Source organism: Xenopus laevis, chromosome 3S, assembly GCF_017654675.1.
Source record: "Xenopus laevis strain J_2021 chromosome 3S, Xenopus_laevis_v10.1, whole genome shotgun sequence".
Taxonomy (NCBI): Eukaryota; Metazoa; Chordata; class Amphibia; order Anura; family Pipidae; genus Xenopus; species Xenopus laevis.
In genome coordinates, this window is record NC_054376.1 from 90,085,146 (window position 1) to 90,108,647 (window position 23,502).

Here is a 23,502-nt window from a genome sequence, read left to right on the forward strand (position 1 = left end):
CTTGGTATGCAAGTACAAGAGCTCAGCCCTTGCTTTCTATGTACTCTATGCAAGAGATAAAAAAAACCATCTCTTCATACAGAGAAAACATTATAAGGCACAGCCCTGTCTAAACTGCCTGCCTTTTGGCAGATGGTAAGGTGGGGCCTTGACATGGGTTTTCTGCCCCACTTTCTTGTCAGCCAATAAGATCCTGCCGGCCCACCCGGATTCCTAAAGGGTAATAATCAGTAGCACTGGAAAATAACAACTTGTGGAAGTGGCATACAGAGTATATAAAGGGCACAAAAGCCTTCTGTGGAATTTCTAAGCAACATTCTAGGCATGGCCTCTATGAGACTGTATTTTAAACTTACCAGATCAATAATACTGCAACACAGACACAAAGGACATTATATTCAACAGTAAGTGGCATTTTTATTTTATACATAACAATGATATTTATTAAGATATCAATATATCATATTGATTTGAAGCTCACAAAGACGTTAATACAAACTCTGCAAAATATGCTATACTATCTTAGCTTAAGCCACTTTCTACCAAGAGATCAAGAGATGGACTGTTTATGAAAAAAAGTACAAAAGAAACTCTTGTAGGGCTGGGTCAGCCCGCAGACTACAGCACAGTAGGAATCCACGGCACTGGCAGCAATTACAAAAACAATAACGAGCTGACTTTTTAAATTATAAAATGTAATTAATACAAAACTACAGTAAATACACAAGCGCAAAGAAATAAACAACCCACTGGAAGCCAGACTTCTGCAATTCATGTATTTAAAATCTACAACACCCTGACCTTAACTGTGCTTGGAATTGGTAAGCCATAATAAATGAAACCTAAAATGGGATGCAGAAGTAAAAAATATATAATGTTTATTCTGGAAACCACCGATAGCAGAGAGATTCTTTTAAAGACACACTGGAAGTTTGGGAAAGGAGCAGTAACTATATCAGTGGGTTTTATTTTTTGGGCCGAGTCTCAATAAACAGCACTGTATCATCCAACACATAAAAGGTTTATGAAGGTGGTGCATTTTGTGCAATGTAAAAATATTTCAGATATATGGGTTCACCAGATATAATTGGATTCGGGTAGGGCTTGCCTGTCTTCAGTCCGTTTTGGTGAGGGCGTGTGCTGTCTGTTTCTGGACCCTGTTGGCCTTAGGGCATTCATGAGATTGGATCCGTATTCTGTAAATATTATCCAGAGTTTAAGAGAGCATGAAATACAAAGGCACATTTTTCATCATTATTCACACTTCACCCAAAGTAATTCTTGAAAAATTATATATATCTTTTTTTACATTTAGCTGCACAATATACAAGGCACAAAAACAAACATTACATTTTTTGTCCCTCCAACAGTTTTAAACTACAAGTCCAGCCTATCCACAACAGTTTAGCCTGGGTCTGTAGTTCATAATAGCTGGAGGATCATCTGTGCTTTAAATGATTCTCATCTGTACTTATGAGCAGCCATCAGGCAGATTTCACAGATGGCTGTGCTTATAGCTTAACCAATATTTCAAAATAGTTTCTTGTGTAGGGTAGTGTAGCATGGTTTAGGATTTGCATAGTTGTGTTGGCATCGTAAACTACCCCCCAGGGTCCACAAACATTTCAGATTTTTCAGTACGGATGAAGTTCATAACAGCCACTTCAAAACCCCAAATCAAAGACTTGAAACAAAAGTAGGGCAGAAAAAGCTTGTACTGAGGCAAGAGTACGCTTTAATGTTGTATTGTTTTTTTAATCTCTCTCATTTAAATCATTATTTTAAATATATTGGATTTCATTTGTAGCATCTCTGACGTGCAAGGCATTGTTTTTATTACAGTTTGCACATTTAGCCAGTTGTATAATAAATATATTGATTTTATTTGGCGTACCTAAATTGATATTTAGTTATGTCAGATGAAAGCAAAGCACCAAAGAGGAGTTCATCTGGAATCATTTGTGACATCACTGTTTGGCACAGCAAATCATAGTATTCTGGGTATTTCTGTACTCAGTACATTTGTGCCCTAAAGCACTTTTTTTTCTTTTTTTTTTGCAAGATGCAAGACAATATAAGAGTTCATAAGAGTTCTTTGATTTGGTGCTATTAAAAGGCTATTAAAAGGCATGTACACAATTTAGTTATGGATTTAAAAAACAATTCGTTGCTGAACACAACTTGGCTAAGACTAATACACTGTCTTAATTACTAAGAACATGGGTGAAATCATATATACACGGCAGCTTAGAACAGTAATCATAACCAAAGTTATGTAAAGGTTTTCGCTGAGATATAAGGAAATCTAAGGATAATGTATGATTTTAGTTCCAAGTCCCTTAAATTACCTATACATGTTCCTTTAAATAAAACTCTTCAGTTTGTTGGCAGCAGGTCCTAGTTTTGATGGAACATGTAACGTCTTAAAGTCTGGGGGTAATTTAAATGTGCCCAAGGGTTATTGAAGGCTTAAGACCAACACTGAGCTGATAAGACTTCATCCCAAGAAAAATTATTTTGCAACATACTGTATAAGAGTATAACAGTCTTGGTCTTAATAGCACTTTTTAGTAAACTGTTATTGTTTATTGACAATTTTTATACCCTGGTACAGTTACTCATAGCAACACAAATACTCTAATTTCATGCATTAGTACAGATCCCAAGTAATTCTGTCCTATGTTGCAACTGTTTCTAGTCCCTCTTCTTAAACTGCTTAATATAAAGGTGGAATTGTGTCTCATTGGTGTGATAATGGCAGTGTGGTACTTCAGTGCTCAAAGCTATAAGGAGAAAAGCAACAAGGCTGTTTAAGGCTCTTTAGTTTTGAAAACTGAACTACATATATAGAGAGAGAGAGAAAGAGAGAGAGAGAGAGAGAGAGAGAGAGAGAGAGAGAGAGAGAGAGAGAGAGAGAGAGACCACTTTGGAGAGTCATTGACAGAGAGAATTACAATTATATTCATTAACACTATTTCATTTCATACACTGAGCACAGATGCAATGTCAGATAAGGACATGAAAACAAGCAACCATATAGATTCCATTCCAAAACCACCAAGTTCTTATGTTTATCCTGTTTTGCTTTCAGATGTTAAATACAGTATACTACCATGTCGATGGTGCTCAGGGCCAGCACTAGTCCAGGTGCATACCCCCAGTCCAGGCCCTCGCACCTTCCCCCCAGTACTGGCCACTCACTGACCAGATTCTTCTGCTTCCTTAGCTCTCCAACCCCAACCCCCACTGTCATTGTGTGTGCATGCTGGGAAGGCAAGCATGAATGCAGGTTGACAATCAGGTTGCCTAGGGCGCCTGGCCGGCATGGCCTGGCCCTGAAGGTGCTTAGAGTTAGAAGCCCTCTCAGCACTGTATCAAGTCAGCGCAAATTTCATCATTTTGTAACAAATGATGCTGTGCAGTCCGTAACTTGAACTCTGGAATGCCTGATGCAGAATTAATAAGCACAATCTGACATATCCTTGGACATTATTTAATAAAACGTTTTAATTTTTTTTACTGTTCCAGCAATCCTTTAACTTGAAATCCTCTGGGCTGGAGATAGTACTGACTTGCCAGCATTTACGCCCAGATGATGTCTTTTAAAGTAGTTCCTTGTTGTGTCGTTGATGTGTGTAGACTCTATCTCACACACTGTCTGACTGTTTGCTCAGTATACTTCCAGGCTTTGTAAATAGTCTGGCTCTGTGCAAGGATATATAAGCACAGTTCTTTTTCATGATCTGTCACACTCCATAATAGAACCTCTCATTATCTGCCAGCATGATCAAATTGAAAGCTTGTCTTGGCATGAAACCAATATGTATCTGCCAGCTTAAACTCCTGAGGTGGTGGGCCAGCTCCTGTTAGGTCTCATAGAGGTAACAGGACCCCAATTCTGAGGAACATTGGGGAATTAACCGCTCGCAGAAAATAGAGGGTGATTCTAGCTTTTTGTATTGCCAACCCGGGACATAATAAACACCACAGATGAATACATTTTATGATTCCCTTTTCCTGCTCTCATTCTAAACAGGGGATGCATTAAGCATGATATTAAGCTACTGTATATAAATAAGTGGAAGTTCAACTGAAAATTATTTTGTTGACATTTACAACTTGCATTTGTTTCAACATTGTATATACATATTCATCTGAAATTGTGCACATGCTGTGAAAACAAATGTACAAAATGTACTGCTGCCAAATGTGCTTTTTTCACACCAGTAATGTTACATTGTGATTTGGAGTCTATCCACTGCTCACTAGTTAGGGTCAGTGAGCAAACAGTCATTGAAAGGCCAGTTTGGAAGGCAAGAGACAAAAACTGTAAAAGTATGGCCACTAACCTACTTTCAGTCAATGCCACTGTTGTATAACTTCACATACTTGATTTTGGCCCAGAAATAAAACATGCTTCTCCTGGGTACTGTATGTATAAGTAGCTGTGCTGGCTACTGTATTATTAGTATTTTTAATGCGCAGTGCTGTACGATAGCATACGATGGGTGCATACAAACATACAAATACAGATCAATACTGAGTTATTGATTAAAACTTAAAGGGATACTGCCATGGGAAAAAACATGTTTTTTCAAAATGCAGTAGTTAATAGTATTAATAAATTAATTAAAGTGTTTTAAAGTAATTTATAAATAATGTAGTGTTGCCCTGCACTAGTGAAACTGGCATGTTCCCTTCAGAAACACTACTATAGTTTATAAAACATGCTTCTGTGTAGCCATGGGGGCAGCCATTCAAGCAGATTGCACATAGTAAATAACAGATAAACACTGCAGAATCCCATTGTATATTACAGAGCTGCTGTGTAACCTGTGCCTTTTCTCACTTTTCAGCTTTGAATGGCTGCCCCTTCAGCTAACCAGCAGCTGTTTATATAAACTAAAGTATAGTTGCTGAAGCAAACACAGAACTTTTACTAGTGCAGGACAACAGTACATTATATTTTAAATACTCTATATAGACTCTATTTAGGGTAAAAACCATTTCTTACTCTTATTGCAGTATCTTCCATTCCAGCCTTCTTTACACTGACACTTGTTGGGTTCAATGCAGGTTCCATGAGCTCCACAAGAAGGTTCACAAACAGCTGCAAATACACAAGACCAAAATATGACATCATGAATTATGATTTTATAGGCATATGCTACATCATCGACAGTGCAGAACTGATACTGTATGGATTAGCCACACATTGAGATGCAAATTGTATTGACCCATCAGACTAATATGTGAGGTTAACTGCAGCAAGCAGTTTTGGTTAGGCTGATAATTACACACATGAACTATGTGACGTTTCTTCCATCCAGTTTTGATTTTTGGCTGATTAAGTTTGATTGGCCAAACCCTTGTTTAGGGCTCTTCATACAGAAAGATGATCATACAAACAAGTAAGAAATAAAGTATATATTTAAATTACATGCTTAAAACTATGAGACATGGAGGCAAACTCACTAAAGGACAAATTTTCACCTGCGGAGGCTCCGCCACACTTCGCGCCACTTTGTCAGGCGCAAATTCGCTAATTCACTTAAATGCGAGGTTGCGTCTGTGCAGCCAAACACTGGCAAACTTTCACTCATGTAAGTTCATCAGCATGAGCATTTCATAGCGAACTTTCGCTAACGTTCGTTTCTGCCTAGCGAAACTTCATCAGTACACTTGTGCTTAAGTCAATTGGAACAGGGCAGGTACATATAGGTCATATATATATGTCTTTATCAGAGATGTTTGGGTTGTCCTCTACTCCTGTTAGTAAATTGGCAATGTCTCTGTGGATGGTATTTCTGCCCAATTTTTCGCTAGCGAAGGCAACTTTACCCTTTAGTAGATCTGCCCCGTGGTGTTTACCATGGAACAGGGGCAGAATTAGGGTGTTATATGGATGGAGCTGGAGTTGGCAGTGGAGCAGGGATTAATCTGCTATGAAGGAACAATGACATTCATGACAATTTTGTGGCAATAGTTAAGGTAGGTTCATTCATGTTTCAGCCCAATAATGTACCCATGTACACAAAGAGGTCCTTATGGTATGTGCTTGCATAAATGGGAGTGGAAGAACCCAACTAGGATTCAAAAAGCCCTGACTTCAACCCAAATGAAAACTTTAAAATTAATTGGAAGTCAAAGCCATGCCTGAAACCCATAAGTGCCCATCCTTCCAGCAATATTCCAAAATATGGTGTACACCTAGCAGAGCCGAACTGAGGCTGTTTTAGCAGCAAAGGGAGGACCATGTTCATATAAACTCTTGGTTTGGGAATGAAATGTTAGACAGACGGGTGTCCAGGTGCATTTTGCATTTTAATGTGTATCAGATTTTGAGCCAGAGTCAATACAATAAATACAATAAAAATAAAGAATCTTTTAATTTAATTTCAGATTTATTCATAGATATCATTGGTGTATTCGCATAATTAACAAAGAGTTAAATCTTTCCCATCATATTAAATAAGGATCCTTGTATCAAACCAAGTTGTTACTGCATTTTGGTTTGGTTTTGCTACGTTACAACATCAGAATCATTATGCAACAAAGGAAAGCCTTTAAGTGTCACCACAATCACTGAATCCACACACATTAATTTTCTGCTGATTAAATTGAACTTACGTTTTGAACACAGATCTCCTTGGTATCCCTTGGAACACTTGCATTTGTTTTTTCCACTACATTTTCCACCATTCCTACAGGGTTGCTGGCATTTACCTAAGGAATGCCACACAAACAGAATTATTTTTGTTCCTCAACATTATGTTCCTAAATAAATAAGTTAAAGTAAACACCAATCTTCTTCATCCCTCAAAGAACAGAGGGCATCTAGTTAAAAACAGGTGTCTCGTTCAGTGCATTTATTTTAATTTCTTTGAAGTAGCTCGATGGGCCATGCTTAAGACATAGTTAAATGCATTGTTTATAATTTGAGGGAATGACATGACCTACCACAGACTACAGTGCTCTTGTATATAAGCATTTTATGCTCATTGGATGCAGGATTTGATTTTCAAAACTTGACTCACTTTCTTTTTCTTGATATCATATGTATTTGCATAACAATGACCTGGCCTGGAGTCAAAATAGGCCCTGGTATTTCAAGTACTCAGAGGCTCAAATAGTCCTCCACCCGCCCACTAAATAGTGATTGTCTATGGGACCTTACAGCAGCCCCTCTGGCATTTGCCAGAACCCACAGATTGCCAGTCTGGGCCTACACAACAATCATATGTATCTACTTCATTACAAAGAGGTAGCAAGCGATGAAATTCTGGGGCATTAGCCATACACATCCTGAATGGTCTCATAGTTACTCACTTCCAGCTAAAAACTTAACCCCCAACCAAAATCTGTAATTTTTTTAAGTTCTTATTAAATTCCTTGGGAATCTGCACGCAGGTTTATAGTTGGCTAAATCTTTTTTTGAAATGGATCATGGAAACTTGGATTAGGTGATGAATTTCTAAATAGCTATAAATAAAAACAGAGCTGAAGTTAAAGAATTACATTCAACGATTTATGGACTCATAAGAATTTTGCAATGTGGCATTTCAGCATTTAAGCAAATAATTTTGGGACATTCGTTTATAATGAGCAGTCTATTATTAGAAATAGTGCCTAATGATTGAATCAGTTAAAAAGCTGCTCAAAATGCTGTCCCTTGAAATAATGTACCTTATTGTAAAGCATGAGGATTTCAAACCAAGGAGTTCCATGGTATATAAATATTTGCAACAGTTTTTGTGATATCATGGTCATGGAACTCTAAAGGTGTATTGTTCTATATTTACAGGTTATCTAGGTTTCCATGTTCTACCCCACTTGAAGTATTATAGACTTCAATTAACACTGAGTGGAAAGAATCTTCAAGGAAGTGGTTGAACCTTATGAACTAATCTATATGAAGGGGATCAGACAATCCTTCCCCTATTTTTCTGTCTGTGACATCATCCAGCCCGGTTACAGGCTGGAGAGCCATCCAATTGGTGCATCAAGTTCCAAGTATTTTTCATATGCAAAAGGGACTCAGGGCCCTGGATTGCCAAGGGTTAATTGCTATTTAAAGAGACAGTAAACAAATTAGGGTTATATATGGATGACCTCTCTGTCCCAGTCTGTTATAGACTACACCTAAAGAACGGCTTATAGTCTTTAAACACTATGCATGACTGCCACCATTTGATACAAATAGCATAAATACTTTCCCTGCTCTGAGCTTGCCATTTGGCTCCCTTGTATGTTTTGATTGCAAAATATGGGGCCTAGTAAGTGCAAGAAAGCATAATATACCCAGGGATCCTGGCCCCATCACCACCTGAGGCAGCTTGGTGTTGCTGCCGCCCCCTCCCCCGTGCGCTCACCTTTTTGCGCCAGAGGGGGTACTGGGGGACCACGAGGGCAGTGGAGAGGGCCAGAACACTAGTGCAGAGAGCATAATTGTGCTTTCTGCACTAGTAGAGCCAAATTCGGCTCTTAATATACCAGGAACAGCATTTTTGCTGCCCCTGGTACCTAGTGGGGCGCTGCTGCCTGAGGTGAGTTTCTCAACTCGCCTCATTGGCGCAGCGCCCCTGAATATGCCTAACAAGTAAAGTGTGAAAACATACATATAACACCTGCCATTATATTGACATGTTCAGTAGCACCTAATAAGCCTCAGGTTGAACAGCTGAAACCTAAATAATATACAAAAGTCATTAACAATGTATTAATATATAATATGCATTTTAATCACTGATTCCCTCTTTTCAACTGGCCTCTCTATGCTTGGAGGTCCAATTCAAATGCTCTTACTGCCATGCTGATGCTGCAAATACCATCCTTAAATAAATTTTGCAGTGACATAATAGTGTGGTTCACATTGGACTGAAAACATTTGTGAAACAGGGACTGGACCAAGTTCATGAGTTACTGTATATTACTCACTGCAAAGCATTAGAGAAGTGCATCTACAAAATTCCAGCTTCAGAAAGTACTCTGTAAAGATGAGTACAGTTGCCAATCCTGTAAGCATCGACTTGATCATGACATACATTAAAATAAAAGTTTTTTACTCTACAATGAGGTTAAATTGTCTTGCATTTATTACGTTCACACCACTGAAGTAATATGGTCACTTACTTGTTTCACACTGTTCTCCTTCATATCCTGAGGGGCAAATGCACTTTCCTGGATAGAAGCAGGTTCCCCCATTCAGACAATGTGTGGTGCAGTTTACTTTGGAAATGAATATAAAATAATAATAATAATAATAATAATAAAATGCACATTTAGTATATACAAAGGAGTAGATTACTTTTTTGTATCATCTACAATCTATAGATTTTGTAACTGTAGAGAATTAATTGTTTAATTCAGCATCCACTACGTTCCAGTGTTTGCTTGATGGCTGGTCTGCAAGGTTGAATACAATATATCACATTCAAAAAACAACTGAAGTGTGAGTCAGGTGTCCTGATAGCCAGAACACCTGTCCTACAACTCCCAGCAACCCAGTTCAGACCGCCATCAACAGTGCTAGTGATAGCTTAACACCAGTTCCCCATAGCTTAAAACATAACTTTTAATAACTTAATAGTTAAAAACCACACACACCCTTAGTGTGCCAGGCTTCCCACGACCAAACAAACCCACTGCGTTAACTACGTCAGTGCTGGGCAGCATAGGTGGACGGTGGTGAGAGTAGCTCTGACCGCTCCCTACGTAGATAGGCAGGTACTCCTGGAAAATGGAAGGGAGGGGGTTACTGTCCTGAATGGGGTAGACTTTCCTTTTGGGAACACTTTGATGTAATTGGTCACGCTGCAAGTTGGCACGAGACCATCCACTCGTCCACCTGGGCAATTTTATTTAATGTTTTTTAAGGACACTGTCCAGCACTGACGTAGTTAACGCAGTGGGTTTGTTTGGTCGTGGGAAGCCTGGCACACTAAGGGTGTGTGTGGTTTTTAACTATTAAGTTATTAAAAGTTATGTTTTAAGCTATGGGGAACTGGTGTTAAGCTATCACTAGCACTGTTGATGGCGGTCTGAACCGGGTTGCTGGGAGTTGTAGGACAGGTGTTCTGGCTATCAGGACACCTGACTCACACTTCAGTTGTTTTTTGAACTGTAGAGAATTATAAAAGCCAGTCGTCTAACTGCAATGTAGTAAAACAATGAAGGCACATGCTTTCTAGTACAGGACTATATGCAGGACTGTATTGATGACCCAGAAGGGCTAAGCTTAAGACAACTGGCTGAATGGTACAATACCCAGTTCCTAACAACAATCATTGAATTATGTTATGAGAACATATACTGTACTATTAAATATTCCCTGTAAAGCACTTGTCTGTGATATATAAAGTCTATTAATAAACTAGTACAGCTGTAGTTCAGGAAATATGATATAAGGGGTGGGGTTATGTCCATTAACATAAGTACCTTTATCACAGTTGATGCCATAATAACCAGGTGGACAGATGCACAATCCAGGAGTTACACAGAGCCCACCATTCATACATCGTGGCATGCAGAGTGCTACAGCCGGAAAATGGAAAGAGAAAAAGCAATGTGCTCGTATTTATTTCTGCATCTGTTTAATAGAAATGTTGGCAAAAGCAAGATTGTTCAATATCCAAAATTCCCAATCAGTAAAAATGTATAGCTTAGATACAGCCTATTGTTGCAAACCATATTCTGTACTTCATCTGGTTGGACCATGACTTGTAAATAGGAATGTATTATTGAAGACAATTCTGCTGATGCTGGCATTGTATCTAACAGGTCAGCAGTGATCATCAATCAGTGGCTTGTGAGCAACATGTTGCTCTCCAACCCTTGGATGTTGTTCCCAGTGGCCTCAAAGCAGGGGCTTATTTTAAGTTCCTGGTTTGAAGGGAAGCTTAAGTTGAATAGGCTGCCAGTCCACGTAGGGGCTACCAATAACCAATTGCAATTGCAATATTTTTTTACATTTAAATGTGGCTCACAGGTAGTAAAAAGGTTGGGGTTCCCCTGTTCTAGCAACATAATAGAAATGATTGTGCTTCATCCCTCACTTCAAACTCCCCACCCAATCTTGCTGGGTAGTAAAACATGGCATGTTCCTTGTTATGAAAAAGGAAACACAGTATAAAGCAACTGGCACAGACATCTATTCAATGGATTTGGACAGGCAACAGAGCACAGTAGAAGTTCCAATTTCTAAACGCCCAACCCTCTAAGACAGGCATTGGGAATGCATATTCTTATATTCATATATTTCTTTCTAACATAAATTATAAGAAGTTACATCAAAGTATTGTGTACTGACTGATCCTGATGTCCATTACATTATTATCTTCAATCCAGTTTAGTCCTGTTCTTTTTAGTAAATTAACTACCTGTGTTGGTGTTTGCTGTTGGTAACCGAATCCTTCAATCCCATGCAACTATATTAAAAGTTAAATGTTGTCATACTGCTATAATATTATGACCATCTTTTAATCAAATCCAGTATGTTGTCAGCTCATCAAAAATACAGAAGAAGCTGCATATCTTGGAGTGCCAGGAATGCTATGGTTCCTGTAATTTGGAGAAGGTATTACATGGAGATTACAGCTAAATTATAGGGCGTCTCCCCCGCTTATATGGAATTGTACTGAAGCAATAGCCATTGTTATCTTAAATTTGACATGCCACATGCAAGCACACAAGCTGTATTTTACTCCAGGCACTGGCAATGTTATAAAAAGTGATTGCTTTGGGCCAGCACATTGTTGCTCTGCTCAGCTCTTTTGTTGACAAAAAGACAAAATATAAAACAGAAGGCTACATTTGCACATTTTCTTAAAATCATTTTCAAACCGCAGAACTTTAAATTGTTCCAGAATTATCTGCAGAAAAATCACACCATTATGCTCACAAATCATTTCAAAATAAAAAACGAAGAGTAATTGATATTATAATACATGGATATCTGTCAGCCCGCCACACACATAATGAAAACGGTACCAATTATGTACCAAAAGTGTATGGGTATGAAGGCTGTTCCCCCAAATGATGACTTTTTTTTTGCAGTTTTTAAACTCTGCACAATACACTACATTTAATGAATGCACCTACTACTCTAATTAATCTGTAGTCACATTAATGGCAATGTTTGACTGGTGATAGTTGCTACAGAACTGACGAAGATCTTGAGTGTTGACCATAGTACTTCATTGAACACTTGCAACAAGAAGAGTAATAGTATGAACTGCAAGAGCACTTTATCACACATGAGGCTTAGCCACAACATGACTTGATCTAGCAAATACAATTTGTAGTGGTCTGGTGAGGAATGAGAGTAAATATATCTACAGAAGGCTTTCTGGCAAATTATATCCAGTGCCATGAATGCTGTAAGTTTCAGGCCAACTCATACCAGCTTTTTGTCAATCACAGCCAGTCAGTTGTACATGTCTATATAATCTCTGGTAAGAGTTCTTTCTACCAGGGACGTTGCAGGCATTGGAGATACCTTTATAATATTATGACATTAGTAACCTTGCATATAGGGCAATCATGCTGTGGGTAATATCCTGTGGAAACATACAGAAGACTACAAACTCACATACTGTACATCACTAAAGTTATATATTCAGTGTGCTTATATATGTTGTGAAGAAATGTGCTTGTACAAGAGTATGAGGGCACAGCTACAGTATGAGATTACCCTGTGAGCTAGGAAACTGCAGGAAAACTGGAGCCTGTAGAAAAGATAGGAGGGGTGCAGAGCCTGCAGAGAGACCAATCTCTGGGCACCAGGACCTATAAAAAAATCTGCTGCCAAATTTATTTTGCAAGGTTTGAATGATCTAAGGCCTTACCTTTCTCACAATGTGGGCCATAAAAGCCATCAGGACATTCACAGACATGCCTATCATTGCAGAAACCTCCATTTCTGCATCCTCCTGTACATTTTGCTAAAAGAAGAGTAACAAAATAGGTCAAAATACATTATCTATCTCTAAAGCAATAGATCAGGTTTTGTTATTGCTAGGCTTCATTATACAATCAACAGAATTCCATCTTCACTTATCAAACTATTTTGCGTTAAGGAACAAAATGAGCCAATCACCATTCTGCAATATATGCAGTATATAAAACTCTTCATATATAAATTGTGTTTGTTTAGCAAAAAAGCTATTATATAAACAGGTATATTTATATAGATGTATGATTTCTGCTCCCACAAAAATGTTAGAGTTTTTTATTCTAATAAATAGAATACAAAAATCGGCTTTGCTGCCATATTGCTTGACACAGTTTAGGCATTCTGCATTGGTAAAAACAATCGGGTAACTGTATCCTTAGTTACCAGGATCAGTTTTTTTGCTGCCCCTGGTGACTTGCAGGCTGCTGCCTACTGAAGCAAGTTTCTCAACTCAACTCATGGCGGCAGTGCCCCTGCTTTAAAGACTATGATTTAGTGATGGCGAATTCCCGCATTTCGCCGGCAGCGAATAAATTCACTAAACTGGCGCGAAAATTTGCTGTCGCCAAAAAAATTTGGCCGCTTGGCGGAAAAGTTACTTGCGTCAAAAGTGTCGCGCATCAACATTATTCGGATGCCCATTAACTTTAACACTGTCATCAAAATTGTTGCTTCCACGAACAAAAACGGGACAAATTCTCCCATCACTACTATGGTTTAAATGTAACAAATCCTCACATGCACATCACTACATTCATATACTGGACATCGTCTCTCACTTATACGGACTCTATCTCTCTCTGTTTCTGTACCCATTCATTTGAATTCCTTTCACTCGATGGAAGCCATTGCCTCATAACTCATAAAACAGCCTCCCTCCATGACTCTCTAACCTCAACCTAACTCCAACAGTTCTTTTGCCTTCTTCCTCTTCACAACTGCAAACTTCAACAACCTTATAATAAACAATTATTTAAAACACAAATTGTGTTTTATATTTTGCATACATGTCTCTGGTTGGGTTTGTAAGTAAACTTTAATATATTTTTGAAGTTGGTGCTAAATCAGAATGATTGTTCTTTAACAAAGAGAAAAATCCCAAGAATCCCAAAAAGTTGGAATTTACTATTTGGTGGCTTGCTCTTGACCATTGGCCTAAGCTGATTTTCCCAATCCTGACACAGCCTGTGAGACAATTTCTTCTACTTCAACTTCTATTCTAGTTCCAGAGAGGATTCTGGTTATTGGGGTTATATGATTAATTTGGTCTGAAATGTTTTAATGTATTGTCACTTTCTGTCTGTTAAGGCAGTCATTTGTAATTCCTGGTTCTCCTGACTCAAAATCTCATATATTTAGTCAATCTAGACGAGGGAAACTCAGCTGCATTACATAACAATGACTATATATGATCGCTATAAACATTTTGCAAAAATAACAGACAATACATTTCTCTATCTTGATTACCTTGCTGGCATGTCTTGAAAAAGATAGCATTCTGTGGAGTCTGAAGAATCACATTGCCTTCTGAGTTCATAACAATTACATTCACCTCAAAGGCAGCAACACCGTCCTGATTTCCAAGGCAAGGAAACCCAACCTGTATAACTAGAAAACATCATAAGAAATATAAGAAAAAGAACTGCTACTGAATACCATTGTTTTCATTAAACAAAGAAAAGGCTATATCATTTATTTTACCAAAAAAAAAAAAAAATGAACTATAATATAAAGGAAAAATAATCAAAAACTCTTTTTTTTGGTGGGTCTAAAATGTACATTATTTTTACCAAAACAGACAAGATGAGCAACAAATCTAAAGTGGCTGTCAGATGTACAACAAACAATTGGCATAAATGGATATTAGAGGTGATCCCTGAATGGTACAGTAGATTGTATGTAATTATTATGAAGGTGGGGTGCATAGTAATCCTGGGCGATAACATAAGACTAAAAGGAGAACTAAAGCTTAACTAAAGAAGTAGCTAGAAACGTTGTACATTATGTTTTGGGTTTCTGTACCAGCCCACGGCAACCACAGCCCTTTAGCAGTAAAGATCTGTCTCTAAATAACCCCCAGTAACTCCCCATCTTCTTATCTACTGATTCACTGCACATGTTCTGTGCTGCTGCAACTTACTGAGCTTAGGGACCCACTCACAATATACAGTAGACATAAAATATAAATATCACAATATAAGTCTGATTAGTAATGAATACAGATAATTACTACATGAAAGCTCAGAAACCACTGCAATTAGCATCAGCATTTAATAATCAGCCCTGTAGCATAAGTTTATATTAGAGGCTAACCCCATTTTCTGCTTGATAATTAGTGACAACCCTTAAGCTTAGCTTCTCAACAGCTGCTCAGAGACCTCTGAGCATGTGAGTGTCACAGACCCTTTTCAAGATGGTGACCCCCTGTGACAAGTTTGAAGTTCTGGATCATTGCTGCTGTTGAGAAGCTGAAACTTTAGGCTGGTCCAATCAGTTCAGTATATATAATGACATTTTTAGCCACATTCATTTTTAGGGTTTAGTTCTCCTTTAAGGGTGAGCAGCTGTTCTTATCATTCTTGCGATAATGCTCTATACAGTGCCATCTTTCTGAAGCAGTAGCTTGAGAGAATCATTCTTGCGATAATGCTCTATACAGTGCCATCTTTCTGAAGCAGTAGCTTGAGAGAATCCAGGCTCTACTGTTGGACTTTAAAGGAAAATCATTCTAGTTGGAAGCAAGTGTTGTTCAATAATGCAATTACAGCTGCAATGTACAACTATGTTCAACATGCAGGGCATAACTATAGAAGGAGAAGACCTTTGAGTGCTGGATGGCAGACCCCAAGAAACTAACGTGGAGCCCAATAACTTCTATTTATGATGCTGTTAACATGTGACAAATAATGCGGGATAGTTCCAAAATGTATTTAGTCTATTCTTTTAGTTAGAAGATGCTATTTTTTAACAAACATTACAAGTTTAGTAGGGTTAACATTGACACTTAATGTGGAAACATAAGTTATAATATAGAGATAATTAGCACCTTTTAATATTCTTTACCCTCATTCTCAGTGTTGCTTGTCCCCGGCATAATAAATATGGAATTCATTTGACAGGGCATTAAGTGGAATAAACATAAAACAAAACAATTATTCAAGTGCACACACTGATGTTCTTGTTATGTTATGTTCACTAAGTGATGGTGATTGGAAACATTGATAAAGAGGCTGAAAGCTCCCAAAATATGTGTATTTTGTATCTTCACTAACTGCTCCAATAAAACACAGCGGAGGCAGTTCGCCCCAGTGAATCTTGAGTGTCATCCATACTTTAACATTGTTATGATATCCAGATGCCACCAATAATTACAAGTTTATTTTTGTGAATTTCCGGAAGTATGACTACTCACTTTTGAATACATTATAGTCAATGTTTAGTGTTCACAATCATTAAACCTCATCAGCCTCATCACCTCTGTCCTTGTTATTAAGTTGCCTCAACTGGTCCAGATCTTGTCTTTTTTGGCCATCTTTATTTTACCTAGGCCTTCCTTGCTTTTGATACTAGGCTGTCTAAGTCTTGCCTTTGATTCTGGGCTCTGCTACACCTCTCCTAAGTCTTCCATAGGGGTATATTTAAAGAGTGAAGTTAGAGGTCTCCACAGACCTCTAGAGTGAAATCCCACCACTCTCCATTCATTGCTATGGGATTTATCAATGGTTGAAAGTGAAAGTTCATCCTTTGATTAATACGTCTTTCAAAATCCCATAAAAATGAATGGAGAGTGGCGGAAGAGTAACTTCACTCTTTGAAAAATATACCCCTAATGTAATGAGCTCCGCTTACCCTGGTGGTCTAGTGGTGTTTCCTTTTGCTTGCGGGGGCGCCAGCCATGCCTTCGGCGGGGACGCCCTCCGCATGCCTCCTGTCTCTTGCAGTGCCGGTTCCTCTATGGTGTGCGTGGCCGCACGAAATTTAAACTATTTAAAGGGACCTTTTTGAATTTCTCACTGCCCGTTGTTAGGTTCTATTTGTAAAGTTCCTAGGTGCCTTTCCTCCTTGTATTCTATCTATTATTACTGGTTTTGACCCTTGCTTTGCCTGTGACTACTCTGATCTTTCCAATCCTGTCCCTGCCTGCTTGTTACTACTCTGACCTCTCCAATCTGACCTTTGCCTGTCCTCCGACTATTCTACGATCTCCAATCCTGATTCTGGTCTGTCTGACGATTCTCTGCTTGTGCTGGCCCGGCCTGCCTGTTCCTGGTGGAGTTCTTCCTTCCAGTATCCTGGTGAGACGATCGTGCCCCTTTGCTCGTCCAGAACCGTTAGCTTTGCTCCTCTCTCAAATAAGACCTGGCGGCATCCGATTAGCCGAGGGCTCCTCCCGAGGTGAAAGGCGGCGGTTATAGGCAGAAGTGAGAGCCGTGACCAGGGAGCTTAGTTTGGGTTCTGGATATAGGGTGCCGAACGTGACACCTAGACTGTGAGATCCTGAACCAGTGCACTAAATCGAAAGGAACCCACCTGTAGCTTTGTGCGGCACTGTTCCCAGTAATGGCATATTCACAGTTGGATCAGCCATGATTCCTTTATCTAGTGACCGCAGTGATAAAAACTCATAAAAGTATTCTGCCTGAAACACAGTTTGCAAATATATTGTGAAAGACAACAGTGAAAATCAGATCATAACATCAATGATTAAACTAGTAAATAACAATTCAATTATACTAAAACGTATTCTTATATTTGCCATTGAGTGTTCCCATACCAGTTGATCTAAATAAATGAAAGCGCATACTTTGATTTTCAAAGACTGGTGTCTTCCTGTGGCCATACTGTCATGTTTGGCAGACTTGCTTCACTTAACATAAAAAAAACAACATAAAAAATTATTTAACAGCTAGGCCCAGTTCTATAGAACTCAGACCTATAAAAGATAACTAATCATGGGTAACATTTGTTATGATGCTGGGGCACATTTTAAGTTAGGTTTCTTGAATATAGCAAATAGGTTATATAGCCTTAAATAATATCTTTTTCAGTGGTGTGAACATTAGATAACAATTGTTACTGTAATAATTATACACAGGGATATCTTCAGGTTGAACAGTATAATGGTCATGCTCTAAATTAGACTTGATCTAATTATTCCGGTCAGGAAACTAATTCTACAATTAGAATGCTGTAAGTGTTTTTACTACAAAAAAGGCAAGTGTAGGGATGGTAATTTCCTAAAGGGGTTGTTTGCCTTTGAGTTATCCTTTAGTATGACGTAGAGAGTCAGAAGAAGAAGGCAAATAATTTAAAAACTATTAAACATAAATAGTGAAGGTCAATTGAAAAGTTGTTTGTAACTGTCCATTCTATAACATACTAAAAATTAACTTAAAGGTGAACTTAAAGGGCCACCAAACCCTCCGAATTTAATCTTTGTTTACATGACTACATTGATCTGGAGAAAGGTTTAATCACTTGATTACAGCCCAGGCCAAATTTGCCCAGCTTCTTAACATTGTCCAAAATAATGTATGCCAGGTTCATAAATGCATAAAAATACTTAAAATACTGTAAAAGGCAAGGGAATTCTTTTTTTTAACATTGAAGGTTTTTGTACTACCAAGCACCATCTAGAAAAGCCATAAGGTTAAAATTCCACAAGGGCTTTTCATTCGATTTTGTGGGTAAGATCTTATCTGATCCTCCATGTAACACAACACAATGCCACACAACAGCAAGAGATTTTGTAGGATGCTCCAAAATCTGATCCCCCTCGGCTACAATGTATAGTCAGATAAAGTCAGATGGAATCTTTTATTCATGCATTTACATCCGACAATCAGTATCTTCCAATAAGGAAAAAAAGTCTTTCTGACTCCATCCGTTTTTATCTTTTCGGATGAAGACGCAGCATGCTGCATTCACATCCAACAGTTGTGTCATGTCAGATGGAAAATTTTACATGTAGTTCAGTGCCGGGCAATGCCGGCTGGACACCCAAGGCAACCTGGCCGGCTACGTCATGCCCCGGCACCCTCGCATCCGTTTGCAAACGAGGACACGTGCGCGGCAGTGCGAAAACGGGGCTTTTTTCAGTTTTATGATTTATTTTTTACGTATCCATAGCCTAGCAAAATGTATATCTTGCAATTTTCCTAGAAAATCAGACAAATGATATTGCTGCATCAGTTCCTAAAATATGCCATTGCTCATACAGTTTAACATTTGATGGAAGACAGAGAAATGTGGCCAAGACAGCCCTCTTCTAGAATAGGGCTGTCCAACTGGCCCCCCACATGAAAGTCTGTCTGCTGTGTCTGCTTACCATGTGTAAGATTTAAAAGGTATCACTACAGAGATTAACTGGCCCCTGCATTGTTTAAACCTCAAAGTCAGACAGTAATCCCCTGTATTGTTCACACATGTAATCCCCCCAGCATTGTTCACACTTTTAACACCTCTATTGTTCGTACCCCTAAAGCCCTGTTCTCCCTATGTTTGCTATAATCTGTCTGCCCCATGCTCCCTGCCCTATGATCCTTGGGTGTGCCATACTCTGCCTGCCCCATGCTCACTGTGTGTGCTGTAGTCTGCCTGCCCCATGCTCCGTGGGTGTGCCATACTTTGCCTGCCCTATGCTCCTTGGGTGTATCATACTCTGCCTGCCCCATGCTCCCTGGATGTGCCATACTCTGCCTGCCCTATTCTCCTTGGGTGTGCCATACTATGCCTGCCCTATGGTCCTTGGGTGTGCCATTCTCTGCCTGTGTGTGCCCTGCTCTGCCTGTGGAACATAAGCCTGGTATTTGTTCTGGGGTTTGTTAGCATTTTAAAATTATTCTTACCAGCTCCTAAGGTGTTTAATCATGTGCTGGAGGAGGAGGCATATGGCTTTAAGGGTAGGTCTAAATATGGCAACGTTTTTATGAGTGATAAATTATATCCCTGCAATGAGCACCAACCATTTGTTTTTTTTGGTGTGCTACCACCGTTAATGTGGACATGGTCTTGTGGTAACATGGGTGTGCTTTAAAGTGGGTGTGCTTTAAAAACAGGGAGTGGACAACACTGACTTCCATTATCAGCCCTCCACCTTGTAGGCCAGAAAAATTCCGGCCCTTGGTACCACCGAAGTGGGACAGCACTGCTCTAGAACATTTAGAAAACGTGCTTTAGTGGTAACACATTCAGTGAAAGACAACTTGAAATATTAAAAAAATTTTCTTCTTTTATTGCCCAGTGATAGCTCCTGAGATGATAAACTGAAAACAATGTTATCAGTTTGTAAAAAAAAGGTTAAGTCCAGCCATGAAAGGTAAGACACAAGGCTAACTGCTACAGAATCATTTTGGACAGGCTTCAAGCTATTAAGCCTTTGTTCTTAAGAATTACACAGTGGCTTTGATGTCTTGGATAAAACACTCTGGGCAGTCTAAAGACTAAATGCCTGATTCTCTTCTAATGAAAGTCAAATCTAAAATGCACGTAAGTTAAAAGGCAAAAATTAAAATGCTTTTGTAATTAAACCTTTATGGACTGTTTATGCTTTATTTAACTCTTTTTTGTCAAATGACTTTTACTGTACGCATTGCAGGGTATTTGTTCAACAGAACTAGAAAACTGTTAAGGGCCAGTGACAGCAATTACTGACAACTACCAAGCACAGATTGGGGGGGAAAGCGACGGAGGTGAGGGGGGGGAAGCGACGGAGGTGAGGGGTGCCTTTTTTTAACTTCTATTTATGTCCCCATCCGCAAACTGTGGGCTATGTTACAAGGCAAGACTAAAGACAAGGGAGGAATGCAGCAATGCAACAAAATAGCCTCTAAGAAACTAAACCATTGCCATGAATGAGTAGTGGGTAAATGGGTTCACTTTGCCAGGATGCACTTGCTGCACATATAGGCCTAGCACATAAAGTATCACTGAATATATAGTATGATTTCAACATCATCAGTGTAAATCATGGTGATTCTCAAGCTCGCCATACACATCAAGATCGACTTATTTGGAAAGGTTGCCAAAACCTACATGTCAGGCCAGATTAGGCTGATCTGATCTTTTTGCCACCAGGTCAACAGTCTGTTTATAACAGAGGTTTATGCAGGTTTGTCAGGAGAGGACTGCATCAACAAGCCATGCAGTCCTGGCCCAAAAAGATTTTTAAACTATTTTGACAGATATCTTCCAATTCTCACTATATATCTGTTGGGGGGCTGTCTGGAAGGGCACATACATGTGTAGATAAGCTGTCAATTTGGTCTAGAGGGGCTTAAATCTGCTTGTGTATGGACACTTTTATAGAAAGAACAAGACAGATAAAGAGATAGTTCACTAATTTGAATTTGCTTCAGTGTATCTATTCCTCTACATTGGTGGCATCAGTGAGGACAGAATTATGACAGCTGCTCCTCATGTGCTGCCATTCATAAATAATTTATTTTCTGTCGTCATGTTTTACATAGAATTTAATACATGTAATTTACTATTTGCATTTTTTAAACTGACTACTGATTTAAACCCACCTACAATATTATTAACTAATATTGTAATAGGATATAATACAAGTAAAATTATTTATTTGTATTGAAATGTGTATGTAAGATGTAAGAACTGTATTGTGTGCTGTTTCTATGTAGATTCAGTTTCATAGCATTAACCCTGCAGACTGTAACAGGCAGGAATTCATTAAACAGTGCTTATGCCTGCACAGACCCAAAATATAACTTAATCCAACATTCTTAATGACAAAAATTACAAAAACACAATCTAGTGTGATAGAGTAAAAGTTAAACAGAAGTTGTGCTTAAAGTGATACTGACACTAAAAAACTACTTTTTAAAATATGAATGTACATTAAAAGTTACCTATAGGTCATGCTGATTGTTTTTTGCTTAGAGGTTTGTTTCTGTAAGTAATTGTTAGTTGAAGTTCCTAAACCTGACTGTTTTGCCAACCTGATTGTGCCATCTCAGTCTGTCAGTTTCTAAAGCTAACGGACTCCTGCTGCACAAATATGGCAGCCCCCTCATAGTCGATCACAGGGAGTTAGACAGGTAATATAAAAGCATTGGGCAAATACTTTATGGCAAAATGCTAAGAAGCATGCAAAGTCAATTTTATGGTAGATGTAAATAAGGTTAATTTTCTGGTGTCACTATCTCTTTAAAGGAAAAGAATCAATACATTTCTAAAGGTGGCTATTTATTCAGATTATATATGTATTTCCAGTTCAAAACACATAAATCTATTTTATCACAAAAGTTGAACCAAGCCTGGTAATATTTAAAATGTGGGCACACCATATTATTTGGTATATATGTGAATTGATTTGTAACACTGGATCTTAATGGCAACTCCATCAAATGGTGTTTTTGCATAGTTAAAGCAAATGCAATAGGCAGTTTAGTATCCATCTAAGGAGGTGAAGCAAAGCAGCAAGCAGGGACAGAAAAGGGATTAGGATGAAACTGGATGGTAAACTAACAGATAACCAGATATTAGACTGCTCTCCTAAACCAGAGTTTTCAAATTCCAGATGGAGCACTGCTTTGCTTCTTCTCTTGTGTCACACGATCCAACATCAACAAATAAACAACAGCAAGGGACCATGCTTCTTTGGCCATGTCAATTAAACCTGAACATTTATGTGTGTGGCCATATTGCAGAGTATACAACCTGTAGACCAATGAGATGGTTATCCAGTTATTAGTCCTATGTATGACTATCTTTAAACAGCCAACTGCTGCCTGCGGACACTAGGAGCTATAAGCGCCAAAGCTTACAACTACTGCCGCATTGGGCTGTTTCACTGGCTGTATATGTCAATAAAAGTGCAGGCCGAGAAACATTCCCTCCACTTGTTTCTGCAACCTACGTACAGAGTAACAGAGGTGGGGATCGTCAAAGGCATATTCTATGCCAAAATATAAATAAGGGAAGGGAAGAAAAAGGGAAGGAGAGCCAGAAAGCATATACAGTATATAAAGCACATATCTTTTCAAAATGTCCTACCTTGCAACTACATAAAGAGATTTTAAAATGACACAAAACAACTTGCTTATTGATAGTTTATCCCGGCACATAATCTCTGTGCTTGTGTAACATACAGGATAGTATTTAAATCAGTTGGGAGAACAAAGGTTGTGTATGTTACATTTATACTACGTAAATTTCTATAGAAACCAGATGTAGCTTACAAGGTGCCTTGCATCTACTCTTCTCTGAGCATTAAAGTCTTTTTTGGCCAAAGTTTCAGACGTTTAGCACTGTTTTCTATCAGATACAACAGATGGCAGACACATGCTTGTTCTACCAAATGAAGTGGGATCTCAGCAACATTATGCTTTGATCCCTGGTGGCATGTCTACAACACCACGATGCAAAATACCACAGATGAACAGGATCTCAATATTAAAGACTGGAAGCCGCACTTTTGATATGCAAACCCCCCTTTGGAAAGAAGAGGAGGGGAAAAAATCTGAAAAAATTTCATGCCCACAAAATGTAAACATTTTCACATTCCGCGCTGGAAATTTCCCTCTAGA

General features: G+C 38.6%; 1 protein-coding gene across 1 annotated transcript in view; it reads right to left on the bottom strand.

Annotated features, from left to right (window-relative positions):
* Window positions 1-388: 388 nt before the first annotated feature.
* The window catches only part of wif1.S (WNT inhibitory factor 1 S homeolog), a gene marked incomplete at its 5' end in the record, with an annotated part of 28,637 nt that continues 5,523 nt past the window's right edge, over window positions 389-23,502 (bottom strand). The window contains 8 exon segments of the mRNA NM_001090751.1: window positions 389-1,196; window positions 5,015-5,110; window positions 6,631-6,726; window positions 9,133-9,228; window positions 10,438-10,533; window positions 12,846-12,941; window positions 14,420-14,560; window positions 17,483-17,591. Of these exon segments, the coding sequence (NP_001084220.1) occupies window positions 1,075-1,196; window positions 5,015-5,110; window positions 6,631-6,726; window positions 9,133-9,228; window positions 10,438-10,533; window positions 12,846-12,941; window positions 14,420-14,560; window positions 17,483-17,591 (852 nt within the window). The 3' untranslated portion in view covers window positions 389-1,074.